Consider the following 15,184-nt stretch of genomic DNA (forward strand, 5'->3'; position numbering starts at 1 on the left):
CAAGCTAATATGCTCATTTAGGAGCTGGTCATTTTATTTCTGTCCAAGCATAATGAATGATCCTATATTTTAAATGTCCTGTTGAATATGGGTGATTAAGTAAGTCCTTCATAATCTGGGCCCTACACACTTCTCCAGCTCCCTGCTTTGTCTGCTACACTAAACTTCAGCCACACTAAACTACTTTTTTCACTTATCTAAGGTGTTAACCTGCTTTCTGCCTCTGTACATGAGATTCACTTTCTTAAACTGTTCTCCCCATCAAGAATATCCTTGTCACTTTCTGAATAACAACTACTCATCTTTCAAGTATCACATGCACTTTATTAAGCCTTTCCTGAATTCCCTTCCCATTCTTCCAGGTTGGCTACTTCCATTCTTTGGGCACCCACTGTGTCCAAAACTAGTACTCTCCTAAGAAAAATAGAAATAGTTAGGCTCTATACTCAAAATTCAATGTCTTAAAATCAAAACTTACTTGCTGACTTCCCTAGATCTGAGAGGCATTACAGTATTATGGCTAATTGGTTTGGTCCCTAGAGTTGCACAAAACTGGATGAAATGCTGGTTGTACTGCTTAATTATGAATCCATGCAAATTAATGTCTTTAAACCTAAATTTCCTCAATTTTAAAACAGAGATAACTACCTTATAACATTGTTGTGAAAATTAAAGATCATGCTTGTAATCTTTTTAAGGCCATGCTGGCCATAATAAGCTCACTAAATGTTGGCAATTACTATTCTTATTCTGTCAACAGCATCTCTGTCCAGCCAAGAATAAGTTTAAGAACTTGGGAGTATACCATAACTAATGAAAATCTTTAAAAACTTCCATTTAATATCTCTTTTTATATTTATCTGTAGAATAAATGAATCTTGTATTTAAGAACCTAGTACAATTCTTTGTATATACTGGGTACTCAAAGTACTTGCTGAATAAAAGCACTAATTCCCTATGCTATTACACTAATGTAGGTTCTCTATTGCATTTCAAATCCAACCCATATATTGGCATTCAAGGTATCATATACCTGTTTTACTTAAGTTTCCTCATTGTATACTTTTCTGCTATTTCTATTCACTTCCTCCACAAAGTAAAAAAAGTTCACCTCCTCCGGGAAGCCTTTCCTGGTTGTTCAGGCCACACTGAGACCTCCCTCCCAAACAGCACTGCTCAGCAGGCCTCTTCCTTGGCTCCTCTAAGAGGCCTGGAGATCCAGCTTCCCTGTGTGACCATTTACCTGGCGCAGGCCATGGAGCTCTTCCTCCAATCTACTCCCCAGTTAGCCATCCACTCTCAGAGCCCCTATCATCCACACACTCCTCTCTTCCCTTCTTCATTCTTCTTAAGCCAGGCTCGTCCTTCTTCTCTCCAGCCTACACCTTTAATGCTTCCTCTTCTTAACCCGGGGCCTTCAGACCGGGCCTGCACACTGAGCCCTCTTTTCTCATGGCTTTTGGTATCCTAGAAGCTCCAGGCTGACACAGCCGGATCCCAGCCGCCTCTTCCACCTGCCCCAGCACTTTCCTGCACCCCCTGCCCACTCCGCGGAGACTTTCCTCCTGTTTCCTGTGGGCCAGCCTGACCCTTCTCTTAGATTTTGGCACAGAGGCTCCACAATCCCCTCCCCCACTAGGCCTGAGGTATTCCACGGCCTCCCCCCTGGACATAAAGACACGGGCCTCTTCAGGACCCGACCCCCCCCCCCCCACACCAGGGCCTTCCCACTCCCTGGGCCTCCTTAACCACTCTCCACAGCCTGGGGGCTTATTCCTAGGGGGTCCCCACCCCCCGAAAAAGACCCATCCTCCGGGGCCTTTTCTCCACATCCTCCTCAGAATATAACCCAAAGCCCCATCCCAGGCCGTCAAGCCATCCATCCTGACCTTAGCAGGGCCTTCCTCCAGGCAGAGACACCCCCACCTCTCCTGAGGCCTTCTGCAGAACCCCCCTGCCCAGGCCTAGGGCCTCCTCTCCCACCCCTCCCCCTTAGGCCTGGGCCTGGCCTGGCCTGTGATAGACACCAACTTCAGCCCAGGCCTCAACCCCACCCCTCAGCCACCGCCTGTCAGGCCCCGGGCCTCCTGTCCCCTGCGCGGGCAGGCCTGTCCTCCCGGGGCCCTCGCTTTGCTCTCTTCCATTCCCGCCGTCAGTCCCCGCGATGCCCACCCGAGTTTTACTCACCAGCGGCCGGGCTGCGGCCAGGCGTGCCCACCCCTCAGCCAGGCCTCCGAGTGCCCACGGGCTGCAGGCCTCCTCCCCTCCGTTACTCGGCCCACCGCGGCCTGCCACGCTCTCCGGCCCCTCAGCGAGGCTGTCCGCGTCGTCCTCCCCGGCCCCGCATCCGCGCGCCCCAGGCCGCCGGCCTCCACCCCAGCCGGGCCCGGGGGGCGCCGCCGCCCTCAGGCCCGGGGCCTCCTCCCTCCACTCCCACTCGCATCGGGGCCTCCGAGCGGCGCGGCGCCCCCTCCCAGCGCGGGACACCCGGGCCGCGGCCCCGCCGAGGCCTCCGGGGCCCTTCCCGCCCGTCCGTCAAAGGGGCCTCCCGGGATTGCTGACCGCTCCCTCCGGGCCTCCCGCTGCCCGCGCTCGGCCCTGCCCGGCCCTCCGGCCGGTCCGAGCGGCCTCGGGCGCTCCCGGCCCGGCCTGTCCGCCCGTCCGCCCGTCGCTCCATCAGCTCGGCCCGGAGGCCCCCCGACCTCAGCTCGCCCCCCTCCGCCCCGGGCCGTCACACAGGCCTCGGCACCCCAGGCCCTTCGGCCTCTTCCCCCGGCCCCGGCCCTCCTCCCGCCTCCATCCCGTGGGCTGCCCTCTCCCATCGGCTTGGCCTCCGGGGTCGCAGCACCCATGGGTGTCGGGCAGAGCGCGGACGCTCCGCGCTGTCAATCAGCCTGGGTGGCCCCGGGCCGGGCCTCCTAGCCTCAGGCCGGGCCTCCCCGCCTCGGCCCCCGCCCCCAAACGGCAGGGCCATCCCTGCCCGTCGGCTCGGCATCCGAGCCTCCGCTGCCCGGTCCGGCGCCAGTGTCAGCGCGGCGCCCGCGAACCGGCCCGCCAGTCCGGCCTCTGAGGTCCGAGCCCCGCCGCCTTCGCCCCGGCCCGGGCCTCCGGGCCTCGCCCCCCGCGCCCCCGGCCAGGCCGCGGAGCGGGTCCACCTGCCGGCGCGGTGCCCGTCTTCCCTCCGCCCGGTCCAGTCAGTCCGACACCGAATCCATGCTCCGACCACACGGCCCGGCGCCCGGCGCCCCGGGCTGGGCCTTGCCCCGGGCCTCCCGGCCTCGCCCCCCGCGCCCCCCGGCCGCCGGGCCGCCCCCGCTCGCTGCCGGAGGTAGCCCCTCACCCCGCGACTTACCCCACACCCCGCTCTCCAGAACCCCCATATGGGCGCTCACCGCCCGCCCGCACAGCTCGAACAGGGCGGGGGGAGCGCTGGGGCCCGAGGCCGAGCTCTTCGCTGGCGCCGCCTCCCGGGACGTGGCCTCCATGGTCGTTGCCGCCGCTACCTCACAGAACCAGCAACTCCGGGCGCGCCAGGCCTCGGGCGCCGCCATCTTGGGGAGGTGCGCGAGCCCGGGGGCGGCCGCCGCCGGCCGCCATCTTGAAAAGGTCAGCAGTTAGGACGGGTTCATCCGCAAATGTGGGTGAGACGGAGAACGGCGCTTACAGGAGCGGCGAGCAGATCTTCATACTTACAACGTTTCTGGGAAGGTGATATTTCAGATAAACATCTACGTCAACCTATGTGGGTCTGGCTGGACGAAAGAGACATTTTTTAGTGAATCCTTCTCAGGTGGGAAGACCGGCTCCCCCTGAGCCCTGCCTGCGGACGGTTGGTACGTGCCAATCTGAGCGTGTGTTCGGGGCTGCGAGGAGTCTGCCGCACTTCCGGCCAGGCCGCCGGATATCCGGCGAGTGACCCTTGCGAGTCCTTCTGGATTGTGAAGTGGAGTAGGCGCTGCTGTTGTCGCTCTTGTTCAATCCAGAACCGCAGCCGGACATGGGGCTGGAGGACGAGCGCAGGATGCTGACCGGGTCCGGAGACCCCAAGGAGGTGAGGCGAGGCGGCGGTCGAGGGTCAGGACCCAGCCCGCCAAAACGCCGGGCCCTCATGGCCCTGCTTCCACCCCCCTCCCCCCGGAGTTTGCAGGGAAGGGAGAGCGGGTTCCCTTGGCCCCCAGAACCCCCCGAGTGACCTTGGGCAAGGAGGTGAAGAGTCTTTGGGCCTCGACCTTCCTCGTCTATGGATATGGTGAAGGTTTAACGAAAGCGAAAATGCTGTGTTGACTACTCTTGTAAAAATACCACCTATAGCCCTGATCGGTTCGCTCAGTGGATAGAGCATCGGCCTGCGGCCCGGAGGGTCCCGGGTTCGATTCCGATCAAGGGCACATGCCTGGGTTGCGGGCTTGGTCCCCAGTAGGGGGCGGGCAGGAGGCAGCCGATCAACGGATTCCCTCTCAATATTGATGCTGCTATCTCTCCATCTCCCTCTCTGAAATAAAAAAAATATATATATATATATATATACATACACTTAAAAACCATTAAAATGCTACCTATATTTTCAGTCAGTCGGGTGTCTTGATTTGACGTGTTTGGGGAAGCAGCTCAGGTCAGGAGCAGCTGCCACATCTTCTGTGGAGGTTCCAGAGATTTGCCTTTCCACTCGTTTCTGTGAAAAAAATGGTTTCTTTTCCTTTGAGGGGGTTGGGGGAAGGTACCTTTTTTTGGGGGACAATGTAGGAATGTGTTCTTTTCCAGAGTAAGAATGCTGATAATGATTGACTGCTTACCATTTCAAGTGCTCTAAGTGTGCTAATTCGTTTAAGCCACACAGTCATCCTATGAGGTAGTAGCTACTAGCACTGCCGTGTTACAGAGGAGGAGTCGGGCGTAGAGAGGTTAGCATCTTGTCTAAGGACACACAGCCCGTGAATCCCGGAGCCAGGAACTGAACCGAGAGGAGGTTCAGAGCTAAGACTTAGCCCCAATGCTCTGCAGCCGTCCAGAAGCCAGCTAGCGTTTGTTTCCAATCACATGTCCTGTCTTCTGTCAGTTTTGTGCTTATGGGTTCAGATTAGTTAGAAACTAGTTTATCCCATAATTTTTCCTAGTCTTATTATTTTCAGAAAGAGAACCAGAAAGATGTGGAGCCAGCCTTAGGAAGTTCAGGGAGAATATTAGACTCTTCAGTAGGGCTCACTGCAGTGGTAGATGAGAAAGAAAAATTAAATAAGTAGTTAGTTTTAAATTTAAGAAAATGGAGGTCTTCTGAGAGATTAAATCTTTTTAGTTCGTGTGATGTTGGTTTTTCTCATTGACTGGAAATTTTACAGGAAGTATTCCATAACCAGACTTGTAATTGGATTTGTTTTTCCAAAACAAGCCATGATACCTTTGTCACAAAATTACCAAAGACACAGCACAATTCATGTAATAGTATTGCTAATAGGGGAATGACGTAAAGGTCCTGCTCCTAAGATAATTAATTTCTGGTTTCTAAACTCAGGCAGAATGTGATTTGTTTTTTAAAGATACTTTTAGTATGGATTTTATTTATTTATTTATTTATTTTTTTTTTTAAATATATTTTATTGAATTTTTACAGAGTGGAAGGGAGAGAGATAGAGAGCTAGAAACGTCGATGAGAGAGAAACATCGACCAGCCGCCTCTTGCACACCCCCTTCCGGGGATGTGCCCGCAACCAAGGTACATGCCCTTGACCGGAATCGAACCCGGGACCTTTCAGTCCGCAGACCGATGCTCTACCGCTGAGCCAAACCAGCCTCGGCTAGTATGGATTTTATTTAAAGAGCAAAGTCAAGAAACCTTATTTAATGGAAAACTAGAATTTTACCTCCTAAATAACTCTTTATGTTTATTTTTAAATGTTCTTATTGATTTCAGAGAGGAAGGGAGAGAAAGATAGAAACATCAATGACACGCCCCCTACTAGGGATCCAGCTCACAACCTGGGCATGGGCCCTTGACTGAAATCAAATCCAGGATCCTTCAGTCCACAGGCCCACACTCTACCACTGAGCCAAACCGACTAGGGCCGCGGTCGACAAACTGCGGCTCGCGAGCCATATGCGGCTCTTTGGCCCCTTGAATGTGGCTTTCCCACAAAATACCACGGCCTGGGCGAGTCTATTTTGAAGAGGTGGCGTTAGAAGAAGTTTAAGTTTAAAAAAATTGGCTCTCAAAAGAAATTTCAATCGTCGTACTGTTGATATTTGGCTCTGTTGACTAATGAGTTTGCCAGCCACTGGGCTAGGGCAGCATCTTCATGTTTAGGTGAGGCCTTTGCCATTTGTGGGAATAAATGGCCTGGGTTACAGTTGAACTCCTTTACCCCTCCCAGCTGTCATGGGCTTTGTTTTGGTCCTTTCTGAAGGGCAGGTAGAGAATGAGCCAGATTGTGTTGGAATTTTGGAGACATTGAGGGATGGCTGAGCTAGTTCTTTTATTTCCTTCTATGCCTTCTTTACAGGAAGTATTCCCTGTAAATATTTCTCTGGTTTCCATGTCCAACACGGCTAGAGACTGGCCTGGTTCCTGAGTAGGGGCTGCTGGGGATTGAGAAAATGAAAGAAAAAGACAGACACAGAGATGGAAGGAAAAAGCTGGGGCTGGATGGGACCACAGTCCTTTGACAGGGACAGGGACCCAGAGCCAATACAGCGAGTTTATTTTATACAGCAAAAAAAAAAATAGGAAGTCTAACTAAATGTCAAGACAAAGGAGATTATGTGCGGGCTGAAAGGTCCTGGTTTCACAGAAACCCGTTTGGCTCAGTGGATAGAGCGTCAGCCTGTGGACTGAAGGGTCCCGGGTTTAATTCTGGTCAAGGGCACATCCCCAATGGGGGTTGTGCAAGAGGCAGCTGATCGATGATTCTCTCTCATCGAGGTTTCTGACCCTCCCTCTCTCCTCTCTGTAAAAAATTAATTAAAATATATATATTTTTTTTAAAAAAAGAAAGAAATGCATTTGTGCCTTCCCAGGCACTCTCTACACTTTCCCTTCTCCCAAAAATTGACACATGCATGACAGGTTGAAATACTGATCAAATAGACTCTTCTGCCCCAGATTTAGGCCTATGCTGATGCTCCCTTAGGGAATCTTTTTTGATATTGTTCTCTTTGGAAGAAAGAAAACTAATCTTGAGACTGTGCACCAGAATCGGAAATAAATAGGAAGGGCCTGGTGTTTCCAAGCTTGTGGATGGAGACATGCAGACATCTTATATTGATAGTCTACTTAGAGCCCTGGGAGTTCTGCAAGCCAAAAAGTAGCAGCTGTAACCATCTTTAGTTTAAGCTCTGGCTAAAGAAGAGTGTTGGTTTGGCCATTTTCATATTCACAATTCAAAAGTTCATAATCTAGGAAAAAATGTTAGTTTTTCTCCTAACTTGGTTTTAGAATGTAAGGACTAAATTTAGCTATTTCTAGTAATAATGGGACTCACCAGAATTTAGAACAAAATACTTTCTTTAATATTTTTTTATAAAATATGTGTTTTATTGATTTTTTTACAGAGAGGAAGGGAGAGGGAGAGAGTTAGAAACATCAATGAGAGATAAACATCAATCAGCTGCCTCCTGCACACCCCCTACTGGGGATGTGCCCGCAACCAAGGTGCATGCCCTTGACCAGAACCAAACCTGGGACCCTTCAGTCCTCAGGTCAACGCTCTATCCACTGAGCCAAACTGGTTAGGGCAGAACAAAATACTTTTTTTAATGTTCCATATGAACATCCGGCAGCTTGAATTTATATCAGAAAATGTCTAATTAGTGTTATCTCTCGACTGGAAGTCCCTTAGCGCTGTTGTGATTAACCAAATCATATGAGAGTGCTTTATACACTTAATAGTGTTGTGAATTCTTAGCATTCGCCAACCTTTCGGGCCTTGTGGGCCACCCTTGGTGACCGCTGCTTTAGGTCGTTGCTAATGAAAGTGAGATAGTATGTCTTTGTTGAAGTGTACCCAGGATTTGTTTTAACACGGTATGGTAAGCTTACAGACATTGAGAGGATTGTTTTTGGAAGAAGAGTTTATTACTTACTAGAGGCCCGATGCACGAAATTTGTGCAGGGGCACAGCCCTTGCATCCACAGTGGCTGCCCTCGGCCCTGGCAGCTCCAGCTTTGTCTAGAAGTCATCTGGAAGGTTTTTCATCTGTCTGGTCTAATTAGCATATTACGCTTTTATTATTATAGATAGTTCACCAAAGAACTTAAAAGTAGTAAGGCCATACCACATAGGGCCACGTAGAGAAGTGCCTAGACCACTCAGGAGCAGAAGAAGCAGGGAAAGGAGAGAGCGCCTTGGTTTCTAAGGGGAGGAGTAGGTAAGCTTTAGCAAGTTTAGGATTGGATAGAATCGTTTCTGAGGCTTCTGGGCTAGGGGGTGGTCCCTAGTTGTTAGGCCCTGGGGTGGTTAGGGCAGGGGCAATATTTGGTGTAGTGTGGGTGAGTTAGCTAAGTAAGTAGTTGTTGGTTAGGTATTTGGATTGGTTGTTTTACATATGAGAGGTATGTCCCCAGGCGAGTTGTTGCACTCCCTAGAAATTAGCTGCCCTGGGAGGGGCCTCTCTCTAGGATTGGCAGGGCCCCTAAAATGTCAAAACATCATAAAATACAGAAATTTTAAAACATGGTTAATGTAATGTCTGTCATCAATAATTACAAGATAAATATGATTGGGAATACATATGTCATAAAAATGCTGCTAACATTAATTTTGTTTTCCTTTTGCAGGAGGAAGAGGAGGAGGAATTAGTGGTAAGACCTGTCTTTGTTTTGGAACCGTCACAATAAAAGGAAGGTTGAGCTTCCTAAAACTCTGAAGCCATTTTAAGAGTCTTTGTGTTTGAAGCTCGGAGAGAGTGGGAGTGGTGAAGGCTTTGCTTCCTATGCAGTGGAGTGTTTGGGGTGTGGCCTGGGAAGCTGGTCCTTTCTGGGTTTGGGGCTTCTCCAGTTGTGTCAGGGAGCACAGCAGCATTTTGAGAGCCTGGCACTCTGTCTTTGTGGTTTAATAAAGAATTCTGAAAGGATCTTTCCCTGGGCGACCCTTCTCTATGTTAACACTGCCTTTCTAGCTGGGATGGATAGGCCTTGCTGTCAGATTGAAATTCACAGACATTACATAATCCCAAATGCTATGTTAACAAGTCAGGCCTCCTATAGATCTACTTCAAGTTTGGCCAGGTTTCCTTTATCGTCTTATTTCAGATAGGACTGAGGCTCTCAGCACATACTGGCAGCCTTGGAAGGCAGAAATGTGAACCTTTTTCCTACTTCTTAGCATCAGAATTGAATGAGAGACCCTATTCTGCCATTTCTGGTGGCAGCATGGCTCTGCCAGCTAGCCTTCTGCATGGTAATTAGGCAGCACCTTGGTTTAGTGGTTGTATTAATCAAAGCATATGATTTGTAGATCGCCTCCTGAAACCCCATTTTGTTTTCTGGTTTGTTTGTTTCTCCATCAGGACCCCCTGACCACCGTGAGAGAGCATTGCGAGCAGTTGGAGAAATGTGTGAAGGCTCGGGAGCGGCTGGCGCTCTGCGATGAGCGCGTTTCCTCCAGGTCACAGACGGAGGAGGACTGCACGGAGGAGCTCTTTGACTTCCTGCATGCAAGGGACCACTGTGTAAGTCAGCCTCCGGTCGAGAGGGGGAAGCTTACAGGGGCCGGGAAGACTTGGTTCTGACAATCTTTTCACCCTAGCATTTATCGTGGCCCAATATACGTCAGGCACAGCACTGGGCACTTGACATACGTAATCTTACGTAATCCTACCACTTTCACTTGAGCCAGATATCACCCCCATGTTACAGATAAGAAACCGAGACTCAGAGAAGATAAACGATATCCCAACTTGTACTGCTAAAAAGTGGGGAAGCTGGATTTTGTATTTTTAAGTAACAGCTGTTCTTTAAAACAATTTATATCCTCCAGTGTGTCTTTTACATAGCAGTTGGTCCAAAAAGGATTTTTTTTTTTTTTTTAGTAAACTTGTTTGGCTTTCTGACATATAATAATAAGTTATTTTCTATAGGATAGGTACACTCTCCCTCTGTCTCTAAAAAAATCTAATAAAATACATTAAAATAATAATAAGTTATAGGGTAGGCAAAGTTTGATATGGTTGCTTATGTTAAAACTGGTTGGCTGATAAGCATTATGAAAAGATGTTCAGCCGAAGCCGGTTTGGCTCAGTGGTAGAGCGTCGGTCTGCGGACTGAAAGGTCCCAGGTTCGATTCCGGTCAAGGGCATGTACCTTGGTTGCGGGCACATCCCCAGTAGGGGGTGTGCAGGAGGCAGCTGGTCAATGTTTCTCTCCCATGGACGTTTCTGGCTCTCTATCTCTCTCCCTTCCTCTCTGTGAAAAATCAATAAAATATATTAAAAAAAAAAAAAAAAAGATGTTCAATACCATAGCTATCAGGGAAATGCAGATCAAAACCACACTGAGATACTACTTCACAGCCGCTAGATCAGCAGTCTCCAACCTCTTGGACCTCGCGGACCACTGGTTAGCAACTGCTGCACTAGGTTGACTCCTAACAAAAAAGTGGGTCACAAGTATGGGCCTATGTGGGGAAATTGGAAACCTCAAACACTGCCGATGGGATGTGAATTGGTAAAGCCTGTAGGAAACTCATTTTTCAAAAGATTAAAGATAGAGTCACCCATCAGTTCTACTCGGGTATATACCTAAGAGAAATGAAAGCATGTCTACAGCCGAAACCGTTTTGGCTCAATGGATAGAGCCTGAGGACTGAAGGGTCCTGGGTTCGATTCTGGTCAAGGGCATGTACCTTGGTTGCAGGCACATCCCCAGTGGGGGTGTGTGCAAGAGGCAGCTGATCGATGTTTCTCTCTCATCGATGTTTCTAACTTTCTATCCCTCTCCTTTCCTCTCTGTAAAAAAAATCAATAAAATATATTTTTAAAAAAGTCTACATAAAAACACAAATTTTCATAGAAGCATTTAAAAAAAAAATATATATATATATATATATATATATATACACACACACACACACACACATGTTTTTATTGATTTCAGAGTGAGAAGGGAGAGAGAGTGAGAGATAGAAACATCAGTGATGAGAGAGAATCATTGATCAGCTGCCTCCTGCACACCACCTACTGGGGATCGAGCCTGCAGTGTGGGCATGTGCCCTGACTGGGAATCGAACTGTGATCTCCAGGTTCATGGGTAGATGCTCAACCATTGAACCACACTGGCTCAGCAGAAGCATTATTCTTTATAGCCAAAATGTAGAAACACTGTAAGTGTCCATGAACTGATATATCCATATAGTGAAATATTCTCTGGCAATAAAACGAAATCAAGGCTCCGGCCTGGTGGCTCAGTTGGTGAGAGAGTCATCCTTATACACCACGGTGGCGGGGTCCTTCACTCGTCAGGGCACATGTAAGAATCAGCCAGCTGCCCGCCATTGAGCAGTGGTTTGAGCATCGATCTATGGACCAGAGGATTACAATTCGATTCTTGGGCAGGGCACAAGCCCAGGTGGTAGGCTCAACCCCAGTAGGGGGTGTGCAGGAGGCAGCCAATCAATGATTTTCATCACTGATGTTTCTTTCTCTCCCTGTTCCTTCCTCCCTCTGAAATCAATAACAACATACCTTAAAAAAAAAAAAAAAAAAAAAAAGCCCAAACCGGTTTGGCTCAGTGGTAGAACGTCGGTCTGCGGACTGAAGGGTCCCAGTTTCGATTCTGGTCAAGGGCATGTACCCGAGTTGTGGGCACATCCCCAGTAGGGGGTGTGCAAGAGGCAGCTGGTCGATGTTTCTCTCCCATCGACGTTTCTAGTTCTCTATATCTCTCCCTTCCTCTCTGTAAAAAATCAATAAAATATATTTAAAAAAAAAAAAAGAATTAGCCAATGAACGTATAAATAAGTGGAACAGCAAATCTGTTCTGTCTCTTCCTTCCCTCTCAAAAATAAAAAAAAAGGAAATCAAGCACTTTACCCAAACTCTAAACATAGAATTTTTGTATTGATCCAGCGGTTTCACTTCAGTGTAAATACCCAAAAGAACTGAGACTTTTTTCAAGGATTTGAAAAAGATATTTATGCATGCATGTTTATAGCAGCATTCACAATATCCAAAAGGTGGATGCAACCCAAGTGTTCGTTAATAGATGGATAAACAAAATAGGAAATTTAAAGACATACTAAGTGAATCCATCACAGAGGACAAATACCATTCCACTTATATGAGATACCCACCTAAAGTAGTCAAATTGATAGAGACAAACTAGAATGGGAGTTGCCAAGGTTTGAGGAAAGAGAAATTGGAGAATTATTATTTAATTGGTACAGAGTTTCAGTTGAATCTAGAGATTAATGATGGCAGGACAGTATGAATGTACTTAATACCACAAAAATGTATTGTTAAAAATGGTTATATTTATGAGCAAAAGCACTAGATCAACATCTGGGAGTGAGATGGGTCTCTTTTTCATTATGAGCCAGAGAACAGTTAGTAAATTGGTAAGTCTCTGAGTTTAACCATCTTAGGGTGGTCTCACTGACCCAGAATTTAAAGATGCATCTTTTTACTTTCCTCAGGATTTATCACTTTCAGAAGTGACCTTATGTGTATATTATATTTCTTTGTTATCTCCAAGTTCCATCCATAAGAGGCAGAGAGATTGTGTTTACCTTTGTAACTCAGCACCTAGAACGATACCTGGCATTTAGAATTGTATATTTGTGGAATTGATAAGCACTATGATATGGGAGGTATACATTTCTGTGGGGAAGACGGAGGAACAGATTTGTGTGGAAATAGGGCTTATTTAGAGAAGGCTTTCATAGTAACTTAAGTTTTAAAGAAAAAGATGAAAGCAAGTGGAAAAGAGAGTTCCAGGTAGAAGGGAGATTCAGGTAACAGGGAGTTCACTGTGGCTCAGGAGGGGTGTGAGTATGTGAGAAGGGGAATCATGAGAGAAGGGACAGGACCAGTCTAGGTCATACAGAACCCTGTAAGCCATGACATTAAAGCTGCCAATTAATGACTTCTTTTCTTTCCTCCTTCTAGGTGGCCCACAAACTCTTCAGCAGCTTGAAATAAATATGCAGATTAATCACCCTTGAGTTCCTTGTGGTTTTGAAGATGCCATTTGTTTCTTATTTGTGTAACTGCAAGTTCATGTGAACACCTCATGGATTTTGGTTAGGCAAGTTGCTTCTATGTACTTAGCAGTGATTACATCTTAATAAAGTCCAGTAATCTGCAAACCTTTAAGTGGATTATTTATTTTTTAATTTCTTTATTGATTAGGTATCACATATTTGTCCTCATTCCCCCCATTCCCATCCCAAACCCCTCCCCACATGTCCCCACCCTCCTGTTGTCCATGGTTAGGCTTATATGCATGCAGCATACATACAAGTCCTTTGTGGATTTTTTATTTGAAATTTCAAGCAAAAGGATGGATAATAACCCCTCTGTACCCATCACCTAGTATAGTTGCTTTCTTTAAAAAAAAAAACAAAGGAGAGGGAATAGATTTGTGTAGGGAGGGGTATTGGAGTCTAAGCAGGGTGAAAAAGGGAATCTGGGTAGGTGGGATATTGAAGATAATGGGAGCTAATAGAGAATGAAATTACAAATACAGAAAAGGGAAAAAAAGAATGAACCTTGCCAAAACCGGTTTGGCTCAGTGGATAGAGCGTCAGTCTGCAGACAGGAGTCCCAGGTTCGATTCTGGTCAAGGGCATGTGTGTTGGATGTGGGCACGTCCCCAGTGGGGGGGGTGCAGGAGGCAGCTGGTCAATGTTTCTCATCGATGTTTCTGACTATCTCTCTCCCTTCCTCTGTAAAAAATCAATTAAACAAAAATGAACCCAGCAGAGTTAAGGTATCGGTATAAACTAAATAAATGCAGATTTTAATGTAAGTAAATATATATGCTAGTATGTATCCATGCAGAGAATATGTGTTTTCCCTAGCTCAGCCCACAAAGGCCTTGATTCTCCAATAAAAGAAACCAGAGCCCCTTGGAGAAATGGGTAATTCCAGGTCTACGCAGGAAAAATACGAGAGAAATCATTTTGTTCCAGAAAGAAGGAAGTACTCAGCAATAGGAACATGTCAAAAGTACACAAAACCGCCGAAACCGGTTTGGCTCAGTGGTAGAGCTCGATCTGCGGACTGAAAGGTCCCAGGTTCGATTCCGGTCAAGGGCATGTACAATACCTTGGTTGTGGGTGCATCCCTGGAGGGGGGTGTGCAGGAGGCACCTGGTCGATGTTTCTCTCTCAACATTTCTGGCTCTCTATCTCTCTCCCTTCTTCTCTGTAAAAAATCAATAAAATATATTAAAAAAAAAAAAGTACACAAAACCACTATTAAAATCTGGGACAATTTGAGAATCAAAATATGTGATGACAGCTGAAAGTTGTTTGGCTCAGTGGATAGAGCATCGGCCTGCGGACTGAAGGGTCCCAGGTTTGATTCCAGTCAAGGACATGTACATTGGTTGTGGGCACATCCCCGGTAAGGGGTGTGCAGGAGGCAGCTGGTCAGTGTTTCTCTCTCATTGATGTTTCTGGTTCTCTATCCCTCTCCCTTCTTCTCTGTAAAAAATTAAATATATTAAAAAAAAATATGTGATGACAACCCTGAGAGGGTAGCTTGGTTGGAGTTTCATTTTTCAATCCTCATGTAAAGATTTAAAAAAAAAAAAAAAGTGTGTGTGTGTGTGTGATGAAAGCATTAGATTACATCTCATTGAATAAAATAGGATCCATGAATCTGTACTAATACAAATAATTGAATCACTTGAAAGTTTGGTGAGGAAAGGGATACATACTAATTGCAAAAGGAGAAAGAACACTGGAGAAGCTTGGCAGGCAGTTACTTGGATTAAAGCTGACAGTAATGGGACAAATAACTCTCACCTACAGGCAGCAATGAAGAAAAGCAAATTTTCTGCTTTTGAAGAAAAGCAAATGGCTCTGGGCTGTGAAATGGGAATGATGTGCTGGACTGGCTGGGCGACAGGGATGACCCTTACCTTCTGCAGTAACAGAAACGGGACAGCAGATGGCGACAGCCTCTGCCGCCTCCTCCCAAGGCAGGCGGCTGGGTTGGGCTGGGCTGAAACCACAGCTGGTTACCCTTTAGA

General features: G+C 47.4%; 2 protein-coding genes across 6 annotated transcripts in view; one reads left to right on the plus strand and one right to left on the minus strand.

The window, feature by feature from the left end:
- The window catches only part of LRRC41 (leucine rich repeat containing 41), a 20,149-nt gene extending 16,301 nt beyond the window's left edge, over nt 1-3,848 (minus strand). The window contains exon 1 of one of the 4 annotated variants that reach the window (XM_036444138.2): nt 3,353-3,848. In XM_036444138.2, the coding sequence (XP_036300031.1) occupies nt 3,353-3,551 (199 nt within the window). In that variant the 5' untranslated portion in view covers nt 3,552-3,848. Of the gene's footprint in view, nt 1-1,033; nt 1,196-3,352 lie in introns of those variants that run through there. The other 3 variants (XM_036444140.2, XM_036444139.2, XM_045584788.1) reach the window with 3 other exon arrangements.
- Nucleotides 3,849-3,877: 29 nt separating this feature from the next.
- Nucleotides 3,878-13,292, plus strand: LOC118722556 (cytochrome b-c1 complex subunit 6, mitochondrial). Of its 2 annotated transcripts, none has more exons than XM_036444150.2 (4): nt 3,878-4,051; nt 8,768-8,791; nt 9,499-9,660; nt 13,093-13,292. In XM_036444150.2, exons 1-4 carry the CDS (start codon nt 3,998-4,000, stop codon nt 13,123-13,125), a joined length of 273 nt encoding a protein of 90 aa, XP_036300043.1. In that variant the 5' UTR covers nt 3,878-3,997; the 3' UTR covers nt 13,126-13,292. The 2 variants fall into 2 exon arrangements, with proteins under 2 accessions (XP_036300043.1, XP_045440749.1); XM_045584793.1 differs by lacking the exon at nt 3,878-4,051 and adding an exon at nt 8,649-8,666.
- Nucleotides 13,293-15,184: the final 1,892 nt, after the last annotated feature.

The sequence above is a fragment of the Pipistrellus kuhlii genome, unplaced genomic scaffold, assembly GCF_014108245.1.
Source record: "Pipistrellus kuhlii isolate mPipKuh1 unplaced genomic scaffold, mPipKuh1.p scaffold_m20_p_2, whole genome shotgun sequence".
In the NCBI taxonomy this organism is placed as follows: Eukaryota; Metazoa; Chordata; class Mammalia; order Chiroptera; family Vespertilionidae; genus Pipistrellus; species Pipistrellus kuhlii.

Bases quoted from the DNA above. Each gene is read 5' to 3' on its own strand.
- LOC118722556 (XM_036444150.2), top strand. From the start codon at position 3,998: ATGGGGCTGGAGGACGAGCGCAGGATGCTGACCGGGTCCGGAGACCCC. The intron at 4,052-8,767 runs GTGAGGCGAGGC...TTCCTTTTGCAG, and splicing joins GGTCCGGAGACCCCAAGGAG to GAGGAAGAGGAGGAGGAATT. The intron at 9,661-13,092 runs GTAAGTCAGCCT...TCCTCCTTCTAG, and splicing joins TGCATGCAAGGGACCACTGT to GTGGCCCACAAACTCTTCAG.